General features: G+C 36.0%; 2 protein-coding genes across 38 annotated transcripts in view; one reads left to right on the forward strand and one right to left on the reverse strand.

Moving 5' to 3' along the window:
• sypl1 (synaptophysin-like 1) overlaps positions 1-15,144 on the forward strand; it is a 454,480-nt gene that overhangs the window by 91,357 nt on the left and 347,979 nt on the right. The gene's annotated exons all lie outside the window — the stretch shown is intronic.
• The window catches only part of plekha5 (pleckstrin homology domain containing, family A member 5), a 149,620-nt gene continuing 134,779 nt past the window's right edge, over positions 304-15,144 (reverse strand). For 14 of the 37 annotated variants that reach the window (XM_051890660.1, XM_051890654.1, XM_051890657.1 and 11 more), the window contains 15 exons: positions 14,515-14,580; positions 13,673-13,753; positions 13,451-13,600; positions 13,266-13,367; positions 13,034-13,142; positions 12,212-12,255; positions 11,868-12,038; positions 9,062-9,185; positions 8,866-8,981; positions 7,372-7,575; positions 6,692-6,850; positions 4,904-5,049; positions 4,687-4,823; positions 3,760-3,882; positions 304-1,294 (listed from right to left, as the gene is read on the reverse strand). In XM_051890660.1, coding sequence (XP_051746620.1) covers positions 3,776-3,882; positions 4,687-4,823; positions 4,904-5,049; positions 6,692-6,850; positions 7,372-7,575; positions 8,866-8,981; positions 9,062-9,185; positions 11,868-12,038; positions 12,212-12,255; positions 13,034-13,142; positions 13,266-13,367; positions 13,451-13,600; positions 13,673-13,753; positions 14,515-14,580 — 1,716 coding nt within the window. In that variant the 3' untranslated portion in view covers positions 304-1,294; positions 3,760-3,775. Of the gene's footprint in view, positions 1,295-3,682; positions 3,883-4,686; positions 4,824-4,903; positions 5,050-6,691; positions 6,851-7,371; positions 7,576-8,865; positions 8,982-9,061; positions 9,186-11,867; positions 12,039-12,211; positions 12,256-13,033; positions 13,143-13,265; positions 13,368-13,450; positions 13,601-13,672; positions 13,754-14,514; positions 14,581-15,144 lie in introns of all 37 variants that reach the window. The other 23 variants (XM_051890688.1, XM_051890687.1, XM_051890684.1 and 20 more) reach the window with 8 other exon arrangements.

The following is a 15,144-nucleotide window of genomic DNA, read 5'->3' on the forward strand; positions in this document are numbered from 1 at the left end:
TGAAGAATGTCAGTAACCAAACAGTTGATGGACTTCCATAGTATTTATTTTTTCCATCTTTATTTAATTCCTTTAAATAAAAAGACCAAAAAAAAAACTCCCGTCTCGAAAGACGGTCCCTATAAAATGTATTTATTAATATAATTTATATTTATCATAGATATCTTAAGTATATACACACCAAAAATTTGTAATTTTTTTAATCAAATTGCATATATATAGTAAAATATGGATTTCAAGCAGTGCTTGAAAATACATTCATGAGGTGCAAGAGGAAAAAAGGAATCAAAAGCTCTTCGCATATATAAGAACATCAACATTTATTTCACATGATATAAAACAGATGAAATATGAACATTTGCATATTGACTCTGATACATAACCTCTTCTGCGTCTCCGCTCTGCACATTGTATGGTGTACAGTATATACATCATGAACTTTACAGTTTATACATCAAAGTGAAACACCAAAACCTGCTTATTGCTTTTTTCAACTGTTTTAAAACGGTCACTTCTCATGTGCTATTCTCCTCGGAGCGCAAACTAAAGCGAAACTCTGTAATACTCTTCTTAAAACTGTAATACTCTGTACTCTTCTCTCTATTTAAATATATCTCAGCCATAGAAAAATAAAACGTAAGCTGGAACATTCATGAGTGTGTCGGGAAACAGTGTGGTGGCTATTGCGAACTATCCAACATACAGATCATTTACAAATCCTGTCGATCGGCAGCAGTACGGTGGCACCTTTATTGAAAGTTTATAGTTGTACATTGTTTATTTATACACAAATCATCTGATATCAAAAAAGAAACGATGGGTGTCGTACAGTGCAAAAGATATGAGTACTAAAATCGCGTCGAGAACACTAGGTAAAACCGGGAGCGATTGATTAAAATCCATATAAAAACAAGCAAACGATGAACGCGAATCTGTGCAGCTTGAAGAACGTGTGTGTTTATGGGCTCTACTTCCTGTTCATAGTGAGTCTGGGTGCTGTAATGTACATCAGTGGTGGTTCAATAGCACCTCAGACGCGTCTGCCCACACATTACACTCGATCAAACAGAATAAAACTCTGGGATCTACAGATGCATCAGAAAAAAACATAAGAGAAGAGTGGGGATATAAATAATCATCACTATAAATGAATCATTTGTCCATGGGTTGAACTAAGGCCTGGACGTCGCTGTGTACGTGTCGGTCAGCTGATGCTGTCTGAGGATGATGTGTTTGGCTCGCGGTGGGACGTCCCCTCACATGCTGCGGTTCACTGATGATGGTGGAGGGGCTGCTGGAGACACAAAATCACATTTACACACTTGCATGTGGTAGTGCGGAGCCCTGCAGATGACATGCAGACAAATATATACTGTATATATATTGTGCACATGAATTAAGAACGCTGTCATTTTACTAAATCGTGCGCGTTATAATAATTCGTTCACTCGTTTTACTAAATCGTGAGCGTGATATAATAATTCGTTCACTCGTTTTACTAAATCATGCGCGTGATATAATAATTCGTTCACTCGTTTTACTAAATCGTGAGCGTGATATAATAATTCGTCCCCTCGTTTTATTAAATCGTGCGCGTGATATAATAATTCGTTCACTCGTTTTACTAAATCATGCGCGTGATATAATAATTCGTTCACTCGTTTTACTACATCGTGCGCGTGATATAATAATTCGTTCACTCGTTTTACTAAATCATGCGCGTGATATAATAATTCGTTCACTCGTTTTACTAAATCGTGCGCGTGATATAATAATTCGTTCACTCGTTTTACTAAATCGTGAGCGTGATATAATAATTCGTTCACTCGTTTTACTAAATCATGCGCGTGATATAATAATTCGTTCACTCGTTTTACTAAATCGTGAGCGTGATATAATAATTCGTTCACTCGTTTTACTAAATCGTGAGCGTGATATAATAATTCGTTCACTCGTTTTACTAAATCATGCGCGTGATATAATAATTCGTTCACTCGTTTTACTAAATCGTGAGCGTGATATAATAATTCGTTCACTCGTTTTACTAAATCATGCGCGTGATATAATAATTCGTCCCCTCATTTTATTAAATCATGCGCGTGATATAATAATTCGTTCACTCGTTTTACTAAATCGTGAGCGTGATATAATAATTCGTTCACTCGTTTTACTAAATCATGCGCGTGATATAATAATTCGTCCCCTCATTTTATTAAATCGTGCGCGTGATATAATAATTCGTTCACTCGTTTTACTAAATCGTGAGCGTGATATAATAATTCGTTCACTCGTTTTACTAAATCATGCGCGTGATATAATAATTCGTCCCCTCATTTTATTAAATCGTGCGCGTGATATAATAATTCGTTCACTCGTTTTACTAAATCGTGAGCGTGATATAATAATTCGTCCCCTCCTTTTACTAAATCTGGCGCGTGATATAATAATTTGTTCACTCGTTTTACTAAATCATGCGCGATATAATAATTCGTCCCCTTGTTTACTAAATTGTGCGCATGATATAATAATTCGTCCCCTCGTTTTACTAAATCGTGACCGTGACATAATAATTCGTCCCCTTGTTTACTAAATTGTGCGCATGATATAATTCGTCCCCTCGCTTACTAAATTGTGCGCATGATATAATAATTCGTCCCCTCATTTTACTAAATCATGCGCGTGATATAATAATTCATTCACTCGTTTTACTAAATCGTGCGCGTGACATAATAATTCGTCCCCTCGTTTACTAAATTGCGTGCATGATATAATAATTCGTCCCCTTGTTTACTAAATTGTGTGCATATAATTCGTCCCCTCACTTACTAAATTGTGTGCATGATATAATTCGTCCCCTTGTTTACTAAATCTTGCACATGATATATATCATCCTCTTGTTTCACTAAATCGTGCGCATGATATAATAATACATTCCTTAGTTTTAGTAAATCGTGGCCACTTTGTACTAATCCGTTCCCTCATTTTCATTTAACTAAAAAAAGGGAATTAATTATTATATCATGCACATGATTTACTTAAAACGAGGGAATGAATTAGTAAAAGGTGCTGACGTATTAGTAAGTCATGGGAACGATTTGTTAATTAAACAGTTATATTTATTTACACAATGATAACAATGATAATAATAATAATAAAAAAATGATTCTTCTATGGAGTAATCCAGTTGATATGTCTGTTTATGACTGGCAAGAGACATATTTATGTAAACTATCTCTGAAGGTAAAAACAGCTGTGAAAGAGGATCGTCCAGCTATCTGTGTGACAGACAGTGGCCATTTGAAGTGAAGTGAGGTGTGTGTATTGTATTATATATATATATATATATATATATATATGAAGGTGTCATTATGTGCAGTGGTGTCTGAATGACTCTTAATTGCACTGTTAATTAGTGAAGCTTTGTGCTCACTGAGACTCATTGAAGCTAATGAACTCTAGTTGGGAGGCTAATTACTGCTTCATTTGAGAGGATCCTTCATTTTCCTCGGAGAACAGTCAGATTATTACACACACACTCACACTTGTATTTATGATGCAGTGAAACCCTGCGCACTGAGCCAAAGCCCACAGAAAACATCTCCTGTAAGCTGGTATGAAACGCTCACACTGATTTTATGAGCAATATCATAAAGATAAGCTGCTGGAGTCATTATATACTGACACAAGACTGTATAAGGCAGACGCAAGTGTCCGTTCTGTGAGTGAGTCGGACCGCTGTTGTGTGTGTGTGTCTCTTACTCGTCCATCTCTCCTCTCACACACACATGAAGTGAGATCCGTCCGTCAGCTGTGGGGGGGAGGGCGGAGGCGGGGGAGAGGAGGAGGAGCTTGGAGATTGGGGCGGAGTCGACAGACTGTTCACTGCAAAACCCACAGCGCATGCAAACAGACAGAGACAGACAGACGGACGGTTAATCACACACTGACACATTCGAGCAGGGCACAAAATGAACACTTCCTGTTCAGAACCGGTTCTTTTTAGTGGATCAAAAATACATACTGGTCATGCTTAATATTTTTTGATTCACTAAAATGTTATAAAACACTCAAATACACAACAGTTTTAGTGTTTGGTTATATTTAAAATGTCAATATTTAAATTAATATAGAGTTAATGTATATAATTTAATATAAAAATTAATATATGATTCACTAAAATAAAATTAAATAAAAACACAACAGGTTTAGTGTTAGTAGTAGTGCACAGACTTCAGGTGGACAGAGGACTCTGATTAATTAATATAAATAAATAAATGTATGTATGTTATAGATATATGAATTTTTAAATATATAAATGAATACATATTTATATTTAGATATTTATTTAAAAATATACTAGTGTTACTTTAGTATCATTGAGATACTATTATAGTTTTAATAATATTTTTAAGTTTTTATTTTTATATTTTATTGTTTCTATTAATATGTAATTTATATATAACTTATAATATATAAAAAAGTAATATATAATTCACTTCTAGAACACACAGATACACAACACTGTTAGTGGCAGCAGCTGGTGCACAGAGGACTATAGGGAAGGTTTGAGGGGGAAGAAGGTCTTTAAACACTTTCCTTTCAATCCAGACCGTTTGATTACAGTTTAATAGAGTGAATCAGAACTAAAGATGCACTTCAGTACGAGAGCTCATCTTCACTGCCCACCTGACATCAGTGTGCCATGTTTGCTATTGGTCAGCTCATAAGACACGTCCTGCTCTTGACTGGAAGGCTTCTCATCCTCCTCATCCTCCTCGTCGTCTTCCTCTGTGCCCACGCGTACCATGACCGCCGTCTGCAAGCTGACACAAGAGCGGAGAGCGGTGAGCACTGCTGTTATGAAGTGCTGCGTATGTCCAGAGCTGTGTGAAGTGAGTCGCACCTGTTCTGCGTGGCCAGACTCCTGCGGTACTCCAGCGGACTCAGACGCTTAGGCTCCGACACGTCCTCCTTCAGCGTCGGTTTAGGACTCACGCTCTTCAGAAGAGACTCTTTCATGGAGGCTGATCGGGATACAGCCGGTTTCTCCTGTGCAGAGACACAAACCCATGAAATAAACTCTCATACTGGACCGAAGCACCATTCACAGGGACCCTAGAGAGTGTGCACTGCTCCCTAAACACCTAGCAAGGGATATTTAAATATTTAAAGGCATCATATAATTATTTAAAATAAACATATTAGAAATAACTATAATTTCATGTGTAGAAGCAATACCAACACCAATAATATTGACCAATTCTTGATCCCAATTTTGATACCACCACTATAAAATAACACATAAATTAATATTACTAGCTTGTGTGTATTATATATATATATATATATATATATATATATATATATATATATATATATGAATATAATAGCATATATAATATGAATATTAAATAATATGAATTCATGAATGCATTGTTTGTCATACACATTTATAGTGAACAATGAATTCAAATGACATTTTCAAATAATAATTTAAATTAATATATAATAATTTATATACGCCTGCACATTATATATATATATATATATATATATATATATATATATATATATATGTGTGTGTGTGTGTGTGTGTGAGTGTGTGTGTGTATATATATATATATATATATATATATATATATATATATATATATATATATATATATATATATATATATATACACACACACATATACACACACACACACACACACAAAATAAAATATATTTAAATACACGCACACAAAATAAATAAAAAACAAACTAGTATTTAATTTAAAAATACACTATATAACTTTTCTTTTTGTTCAAAATTTACAGAATTTATATAATTAGCGAGTACATCATTTTTGTCTTATCCTGAATCACTAATTAACAAATTGCAAATGATAGCACAAATAAATACAACAGAATAAAGAGAAAAATGAAATAAACATGGCTTTAATTTTTTAAACAGTAGTATTCAGGTAAGAAATACTACAGAAATGAAAGTTATCAAAAGTAATAATGTAGTTTTCACTGTAAAGATTAAATACAGATTAATGCTTATAATTAAAGTTACAAAAGTTATTCAGTCAAGAGCAGCGAGAGATTTTCTCTGTCTTTTGCAGCAGGTTTATTAGGCTGCTGTCACTTTAAGAGCTTAAGCACGGATCCAATATACTGTTACACGTGTTTTCTCAACTATTTACCTTCCAAAACTGACTGTATTTAAATGAATACTCAGCAAGACCAGCATTTTTACATAGTTTTGTATGGATTTGATAGGCAATAAGCAATAAGCAAGGGCAATAAGCCTGGAAAAAATAGTCAATTTGTTTCTCGCGATCTGCTTTATGTGCGCGCCACTAATATAGATCAGTGAAGAGAGCGCTTTTGGTGTGAGTGCGAAACCTGCGCGAATGACTAAAATGATGTGCAATGCAAGCACTATTCAACGGGAGCGAATGAGACAAGTGAGTGAGAGGAGGCGGGTGTGTGTCAACTCTCAAGAGAGAGTGAGATCATGCAGCTGCTATCGGTGTATCAATACTGCACAAAAGGAGTATTGGAATCGTTTCAGATAATTCACTATCAATACATATCAAAATATCGCTATTTTAGACAACACTATGCTAGAGCATCAAAAGTTTCATAGTGTACCTTTAAGATTCCCTCTCATACTTCCAGGTTATTGTTAATGCATATGTACCTTGTTCTCTATGTTGGCATTTCCAGATTCCATATCATCAGTTTCCCTGCAGTTCTCTTCCGCATCAGCGGACTTTGCCTTCAGCTCCCGTTCCTCAGGCGACACGTCTCTGCGCTCGTCCTGCTCATCTGGAGAGATCACCGGGCTTTTCTTACGCGTCTGAGGGAACAAGCGCTCACTGTTAAAAGCCACCAGCACACACAGAGGAAGAAGCATCAAACAGACTGCTGGAGATGTTCACAGACGTCCATTCTGAAGCCTGGCAGGGATGCAGCGAGCTGGAAAACTGCAAAGTGCACTGCTGTGGGGAATAATTAGGAGCACAATTCATCCAGTGACTCATCACTCTGAATTACAGTGCCGTTCAACTAACTTCTAATGGTGGAGCAGGTTCATGAGAGCAAGAGCCCTCAGGACCAGATGCAAGATGGGAATGTGACATGGATGGTCATATGTTATTCATGTCCTGTGGTTCTGTGCTGCTGGATGGTTCACTCAAGTGAGGCAGCACAGGTCGTGGCCGAGCATTTATGAACCTCAGATGATACAGTGAACTAACCAGACACAAAGTGTTCAGTGTCATCTTCAGTGTCTCCAGTGTACCTCAACAAATTTTGCAGATATGCAAGCCTATAAAGCACCACCGAGTCAAAATGGCTGTGAAATGCAGATGTTGGTACCTGTAGGGTGTAGTACTGGTTGTCTTTAGTGAAGGAGAGACTGCGTGACAGCGAACCGTCCTCTCTTCTTCGTTCACGCAGCGCCCCCTGCTGGTGCCGCCTGATTCGCTCCATTTGCTCCTCGACACTCATGCGTGTTCGGCCCACCTCTATGGCACTGGTCATGTGCTCCACCGCGCTGCGTGGACGGTCCTGTGGGTGGGACTAAACACGCAAAACAAAATAATGATTTAATAATGTATAATATTAAATTATATATTAAATTAAACATTAAATTAAATATTATAGTTATATTAAATTACATTATATCCAATTTCATATATATATATATATATATATATATATATATATATAAAAAATTGATGTATAATTTTTTTTTCAGGATTCTCTGATGAATATAAAGTTCAAAAGAACAGCATTTATCTGAAATACAAAGCTGTTGTAACATTATAAATGTCTTTCCTGTCAATTTTGATTGATTTAATGCGTCTTTGCTGAATAAAAGTATTAATTTCTTTAATTTATTTCCAAAAAAAAAAAAAAAACCCTTTTGAACAGTAGTGTATAATGTTACAACAGCTTTCTATTTTAGATAAATGCTGTTCTTTTGAACTTTCTATTCATCAAGGAATCCTGAAAAAAACTGTTTTCAACATTAATAATATTAATACATTTTTCTTGAGCAGCAAATCATCATATTAGAATGATTTCTGAAGGATCATGTGACACTGAAGACTGCAGTAATGATGCTGAAAATTCAGATTTGATCACAGAAATAAATTACAGTTTACTATATATTCAAATAGAAAACAGTTCTTTTAAATTGTAATAATATTTCATAATATTACTGTTTTTGCTGTATTTCAGATCAAATAAATGCAGCCTTGGTGAGCAGAAGAGACTTCTTTTAAAAACATTTAATAATCTTACCAATCTAAAACTTTTAAATGGTACTGTATATGTATATATTTTTAAGGGACGCAAAAGTCATGTGACACCTGTATGGCAAACTATAAGAAATGTTTATTCATGTGTGCTAAACCTAACCAGCATGTGACCACCCAGTACACCTAGCAATGCCTTAGCCAGGGTTGCCAGGTATGTGATTTTCCTGCAGAATTGGGCTACTTTTAAACTGCTGCCGTGGGTTAATTTGTTTCTCCCGGGTTAAAGGTTTGACATATTGCATAAATTGTATTTAAATGAAATGCATGTATTGAAATGATAAAACTGTGCTAGATGATGTTTTATGATGGATAGGCCTTTTGAGCTCCTTTATGAAACCACTATATAGTGATTTTCAAGTTGAAATTCTGTATAACGCATTGCAGTAAATATGTATTTTAGGTGTGTGAATGGCATATTTTGAGTTTTGATATTCAGATAGGGTCATTGGGTTATTTTTGACTGGCCTTTGGGCTGGTTTTGTTACTCAGACCTGGCCTCCCATATTTCTACATTCTATTTGGACATGCTTGTGTTCAGTGTACTTACTGTTCTGGGGTCAGGTTTCTTGCTCTTCCTCAAGGTTACATAAGAGGCGATGGTGGAAGATTCAGGCATGGGTGATTTAGTCCTCGGGCTGACCACTCCGACAGGGTAAACTATACCTGACAGAGAGAGATAGAGAGAGATCAGTGAACAGCAGCAAGGGCTTTATGACTGTATGAGTTGGTGCTTGTCAGGGCACCTTTGGTGACGCCAGACGGCTCTTTCTCTGCAGTCTGCTCAGATTTGTCTTCGCCATTGCTCTCGTCAACCTCGGCTACCGTGGTAAGCTCCGGCTCACTCTTATACAGTCTGTAATCCGGGCCCTGGAGAGCAGAGATTTAACCTGCTTACACATTATTTACAACACACACACACACACCATATGAGACGTACTGGTTCTGTGAAGGTTTATGATCATGGATTACATATTAAAATGGGAGTGAGAATAGAAAATATTAACTAAGCCTCACAAAGGATGTACAAACCTACGCAAGGCTGCTGATATACTGAATGTTTGACAGGAAGTGCTCAAGGATGTTTAAGATGGATAAATGCACAAATGAACGTCTGATAATAATTAAGAGGGTTCAAAAGCAAAAAGCACATGAAATGAAAACTATGTCAGTTGAAATGAATATTCCGCCCAAAAAATGACATTATACAAGCTTGTAATGATATGAGGATGAGTAAATAATGACAGAATTTTTTGAGGGGGTAAAATATTTCTTTAAAAGCTGATATCTACAGAGCAGGTTGCTGATATGATGTAACTAACACAATTTAATGAGACAATATTTTTAAAAGAAATGACAAAAATTAGCAAAAAAATCTAAAGTCAAGTTAAATTTATTTGTATAGTGCTTTTCACAATACACATTGTTTTAAAGCAGCTTTCCATAAAATCATGACGTTAATGTTTAGAATATCTTAATATCTTGATGCCTTATAGTTGCATATTGCAGATTAGAGCTGGACAATAATATAGTTCAATTTTGCAACGATAAAAGCAATTAAGCTTTTGAGATTTGCTATATAGTATATATTGCCTTACACTACTATACTGCGCATGCTTATATATACAACTTCATATAAAGAGCTGGATGATAATATAGTTACATTTTGCAACAAAATAAAAAGCCACGCAGTTGAGCATGGCTATTTAGTATTATTATTATTATTATTTATTTTGAATGACACTGAGTAATGTATGGATGCTGGGTTTATTTTTAATGCACTTACTTTTTTTTTTTTTTTCTCGATGTTAAAGGAATAGTTTAAATTTCACAAAAATGAAAATTATCCTAAAATTTACTCACCCTCAAGCCATCCTAGGTGTATATGACTTTCTTCTTTCAGCCAAACACAATCAGAGTTATTTTAAATAATATCCTGGCTCTTCCAAGCTTTATAATGGGAGTAAATGGGGGGCAAGTTTCTGAAGCTCCAAAAAGTGCATCCATCCATCATTAAAGTAATCCATATGACTCCAGGGGGTTAACAAAGGCCTTCTGAAGAGAAACGATGCGGTTTTGTAAGAACAATATCCATTTTTAAAACTTTATAAACTATACTAGCTATTTATAAACTAGTAGACGCCTCTCACGAAAACCACGTAACTCTCTTGTGATCTTGTGTACGGCCGTTGACAGAAACCAGTGATTATAGTTTATAAAGTTATAAATACAGATATTTTTCTTACAAAAACCCATTGCGTCACTTCAGAAGGCCTTTATTTTTTAGGGGACCTATAATGCCCCTTTCACAAGATGTAATATAAGTCTCTGATGTCCGCAGAATGTGAAGTTTCAGCTCAAAATACCCCACAGATCATTTATTATAGCTTGTCAAATTTGCCCTTATTTGGGTGTGAGCAAAAACACGCTGTTTTTGTGTGTGTCTCTTTAAATGTGAAAGAGCTGCTGCTCCCGGCCCCCTTTCCAGAAGAGGGCGGAGCTTTAACAGCTCACGCTTCGGTCGCTCAACAACAACAAAGCTGGAGAATCTCACGCAGCCAAAATGAGGATTGTCAGTAACGGTGTTCAGCCTTACATTGTTCAAACCGGAGTCGGACACTGATGGAGAGACTCAGGAAGAAGTTACAACTTTTAGAATGAAACTGGACGTTTCTGAATGGTTAGTGGATAAATTTATGTAGTTGCTGTGGAGTTGATTCAACTCACTGACTAGCATGTGCCGTCATGTTAATCTTTTGTGCAAATCCAGCGTTGAATTGACCCTCGTTTGTGAAGCAGTCCGGCGTAAAATGACAGCATGACAACAACACTCTACTACAACAACTCTTCCTCTTCTCTAAAACAGCCCAACATGGCCTCACCCCCTTTGCTGCATGTTCCTGGGGGCGGGGTTTATGTAAATTTTGGGGTTTGTGATGTCACCAACCCGGGAAGAAGCTCGTTGTAGTCCCTACCAGCCGTTTGTTGTAGTCCTTAAACAGCGATTTCTGTAAGTCCTTTTGCATTTAACATTTATGTTCAAAAAGTGAAATCATAATCAAGCACCCCTTTAATCCAATGAAGTCGTATGGATTACTTTAATGATGGATGGATGGATGCACTTTTTGGGCTTCAAAATCTCAGGTATAATTCACTCCCATTATAAAGCTTGGAAGACTCAGGATGTATTTTAATATAACTCTGACTGTGTTTGGCTGAAATAAAAAAGTCATATACACCTAGGATAGCTTGAAGGTGAGTAAATGATGGGATCATCTTCATTTTCGGGTGAGCTATTCCTTTAAATAATGCATTGGCGGTCAGTAAAATTTAATAACATACGAATAGTGAAAAATCAGGCAGAAACGGTTGATTATCCACACACAGAGAGGATGCGCTTATCAGCTAATGCATATTTGAAACAGCCTGGCTGATATACTGTTCTGTAACTAACAAAAACACAATCTGAAATCAAAACAAAACTAATTCTGGGGTTAAATGAAGATGGATGATGGGGATGGAGTGGGCAAGGGGTTCACAGCTGCGTCTTACGCTGTGGGCACCGTTGCGCTGGGCGGCCTTGCGGTCCTCGGGCCGGTGAGGGGTGGTACGGGGCGCGTGAGGCGGGCCAGAGCCGGGGGAGGGCAGCGGAGGCAACGGTGGCCGGTCTCCCCCCTCATATGAGTACGGGAGAGGAGGACGCGGAGGCACGGAGTCTGACTCCTACACATCGCACAGAATGGGAAAGTGAAGGACACTGTTGCCAGGGGCAACAACCAACCCAAAGCAGCACAAGAGACTGAGTGGATCCACAACACAGGTGAACACACTCGTCCTGAGGATCTGTGTGTGTCTGTGCGCTCGCTTACACAATGATTAAAAAAATAATGACTTACTTCACTTTTATGCAGGTTTGACAGCGGGTTTGCACCAGGAAAACCTACAAATGAAGAAGAAGGTCAAATATTTATGAATTCAAGCTGTTTCTTATATAATAAGTAGTGTTGTTATTATTAACTGAAATAAAGCTAAAATAAAATAATATATAAATATTAGATGAAAATTTTTTAAGTTTAGATTTGCAGGATTGCAGAATTACAAATGCAGCCTTGGAAACTAACCGAAATAAAATGAGTTAAAGCAGGTTAAAATAAATGTGAGGTCATAAAAACGTCATATACAAAAAACTGGAAAAAAATAAATATAATAAAACAGTACTAAAATTACTAAAACTAAAATGGAAAAAAAAAATAATGCTTTATAAAAATATATTTTTTTAAAAACTAATAAAAATGACAAAAACATTATTAGCAATAACAAACATAAAATGAAATGAAAATATACAACTGAAAATGTATAAATAAAAGATAATTTAAAATATTAGTATAATAGTAATACTATTATAAGTAATACTAAACTAACACTGATAATAACTGTTAAATATCCTGTTATTATTGCCAATTAATGCAAAGTAAAAAATTAAGAAATAAATAAAATAAAAAATTCACACAAAAAGTATAATAAATTATATTTTTAAAAATAATTTTAAAATAAATCTTAAAAAAAATACATGACATTTTAAAATCATGAACAATTGGCCTGAAGGAGCCAGCAGAAAAAATCATTACTGTTGCTCATGACTGTTATTGACGTGTTGTTCATTATCAGCGAGTTGTTCTGTGTTTGTGTGTGTGTGTGTGTGTTGCATGCTCTCTCACTGGGTTCTGCGTTTCTCTTGGGTTTGTTCTTGCTCAGAGCCTCCATCACATCCTGAATTCTCCATAACTCCTTCTGGATCTGAACGTGTTTTTGGCTGGGCGGCTCCGTCTGGACACAGACAAACTCTTTATGAGCACCTCAGCTCAATGCAATGGAATTATCTTGGAATATGCACACATAATTTATGTGCAACATATATAGTATGCTAGTATTCTATCCCAAACATGTCACCTGTGGGCTCCCGAGGGCCTCGAGCTGCTCCAGCAGGTTCGTTTTAGCCAGTGTGACGTCTGCCTCCAGTCGATCATACTCTCTCCAGCTCCGCTCCAGTTCCTGTGAGCAGCACAGCATGATGGGTGAGTGATTGAGAGCGTGTAGTATTACATCAATCAAAGCGAACGGAGCGCGAGACGTACGGTGTTGACACGCGACAGCTCTCTGCAGGTGCTGAGCAGGCCGCTCTGGAGAACGTCTCTCTGCTGGACGACGCTCTGGACCGCCGCTGGATTTTCAGAGTTCATCTCGATCTCCTGACTGGCTGACAGTAACGCCGTCTCCAGCGTGTGCTGCAAACGCACACATGCAGGAATAAGACTACTGTAAGACTGTTATAGGTTGAGAAAGGAGATGTTCGGTACCTTTTCTCTGTGGAGTTGCTGCAGTTTTTCTTCTTGGGTTCTCACGACTTTATCCTGCTCACAAAGTCGACTTAACTTCGCCTGCAACGGTAAAGTCAGGGTCAAATCTATTCAAGTGGGTTATTTTTAGGCAAATGCATATCAATATGTTCTCTCAAGTAAATGTGAGGTCATAAAATATGTAATAATTTTACAAAATAAAATAAAATAAAATAATGCAGTCTCAAATAAATGTGAGGTCATAAAAACATCATACATAATAATTACACAAATTAAAAAAAAAAAAAAAAAATGAATAAAACAATACAGTATCAAATAAAATAAACAAAACCAAACCAAGCAAAACAAATCAAATCAAAGTCTCAAATAAATGCAAGGTCATAAAAACGCCATGTATAATAATTATACAAAAATTTATAAATAAATAAAATAAATGCAAGGTCATAAAAACGGCATGTATAATAATTATACAAAAAATTTGGAAAAACAAATAAATAAAATAAAACAGTCTCAAACAAAAATAAAATAAAAACATATTGTATACATATGAAACATCGAAACAAAACCAATAATTAAAACCGACGAATTAAAAAAAAAAAAAACAAACAAAAAAAAAAAAAAATTATGACGGAATAATGGGTAATGTTTCAGCAACCTCCATTTTGAGGAGTTTCACCTCTAGTCCTACATAAGGAGTATAAAACACTGTAAATTTTTTTTGTGTACTATATAATTTTAAATGTGTAACAGAAGCACAAACATAAATAATAATTGTTGACGTAATTGTACAATCATAAAAACAATCAGTGTACAGTAAGAGATCATTATAGCGATATACTTACATCAATGTCCAGCTCCTCCGGTTTGTACAAGTAGGTGTTTTCTCTGTACTCTTCAGGACTCATCTGCTGAAATGAGAGGAAATGATGTAAGATATGATATGCATTATATAATATTATCCTAGAAAGTGTTATACACTACTCTAGACTGCTTCGAGACTGCTTTTTGCGCATGAAGCAATGGAGTAAGCGACATGAGCCTGTATATAGCTGATTTACAACTGCTCTACATGCAACTTACTCCTCAATATACTGTCAAAAAAGGTAAACAATAACTGAAGACATACTGTAGCAAAAAAAAAAAAAAGTTAATTTTGTATGTAGTTAACTTCAGTAAATCCTGTAACAATTGCAGCCAGTACAATATAAAGATGTGAAGTCAGTTTGGCAGCAGGGATCTTTATATACAGTCACACTGTATACAAAAGCACTGGGACTGACAACCAAACAATCCACAATAAACATGCAAACTCCATCCAAACAGTTCAGAGGAAGCAAATGGGAAAGTTTGATGGAAGTTTTCTATTGTATACAAACACAGACGTATGGAAAAAATGATTTGCTTCCTCAGTGTTTTTGTCTTGTTGTCCTAAACATTCTTAAATCAAAATATGTAAACTTGAGAAGCAAAAT

This window comes from Ctenopharyngodon idella, chromosome 4 (genome assembly GCF_019924925.1).
Source record: "Ctenopharyngodon idella isolate HZGC_01 chromosome 4, HZGC01, whole genome shotgun sequence".
NCBI classification, from domain to species: domain Eukaryota; kingdom Metazoa; phylum Chordata; class Actinopteri; order Cypriniformes; family Xenocyprididae; genus Ctenopharyngodon; species Ctenopharyngodon idella.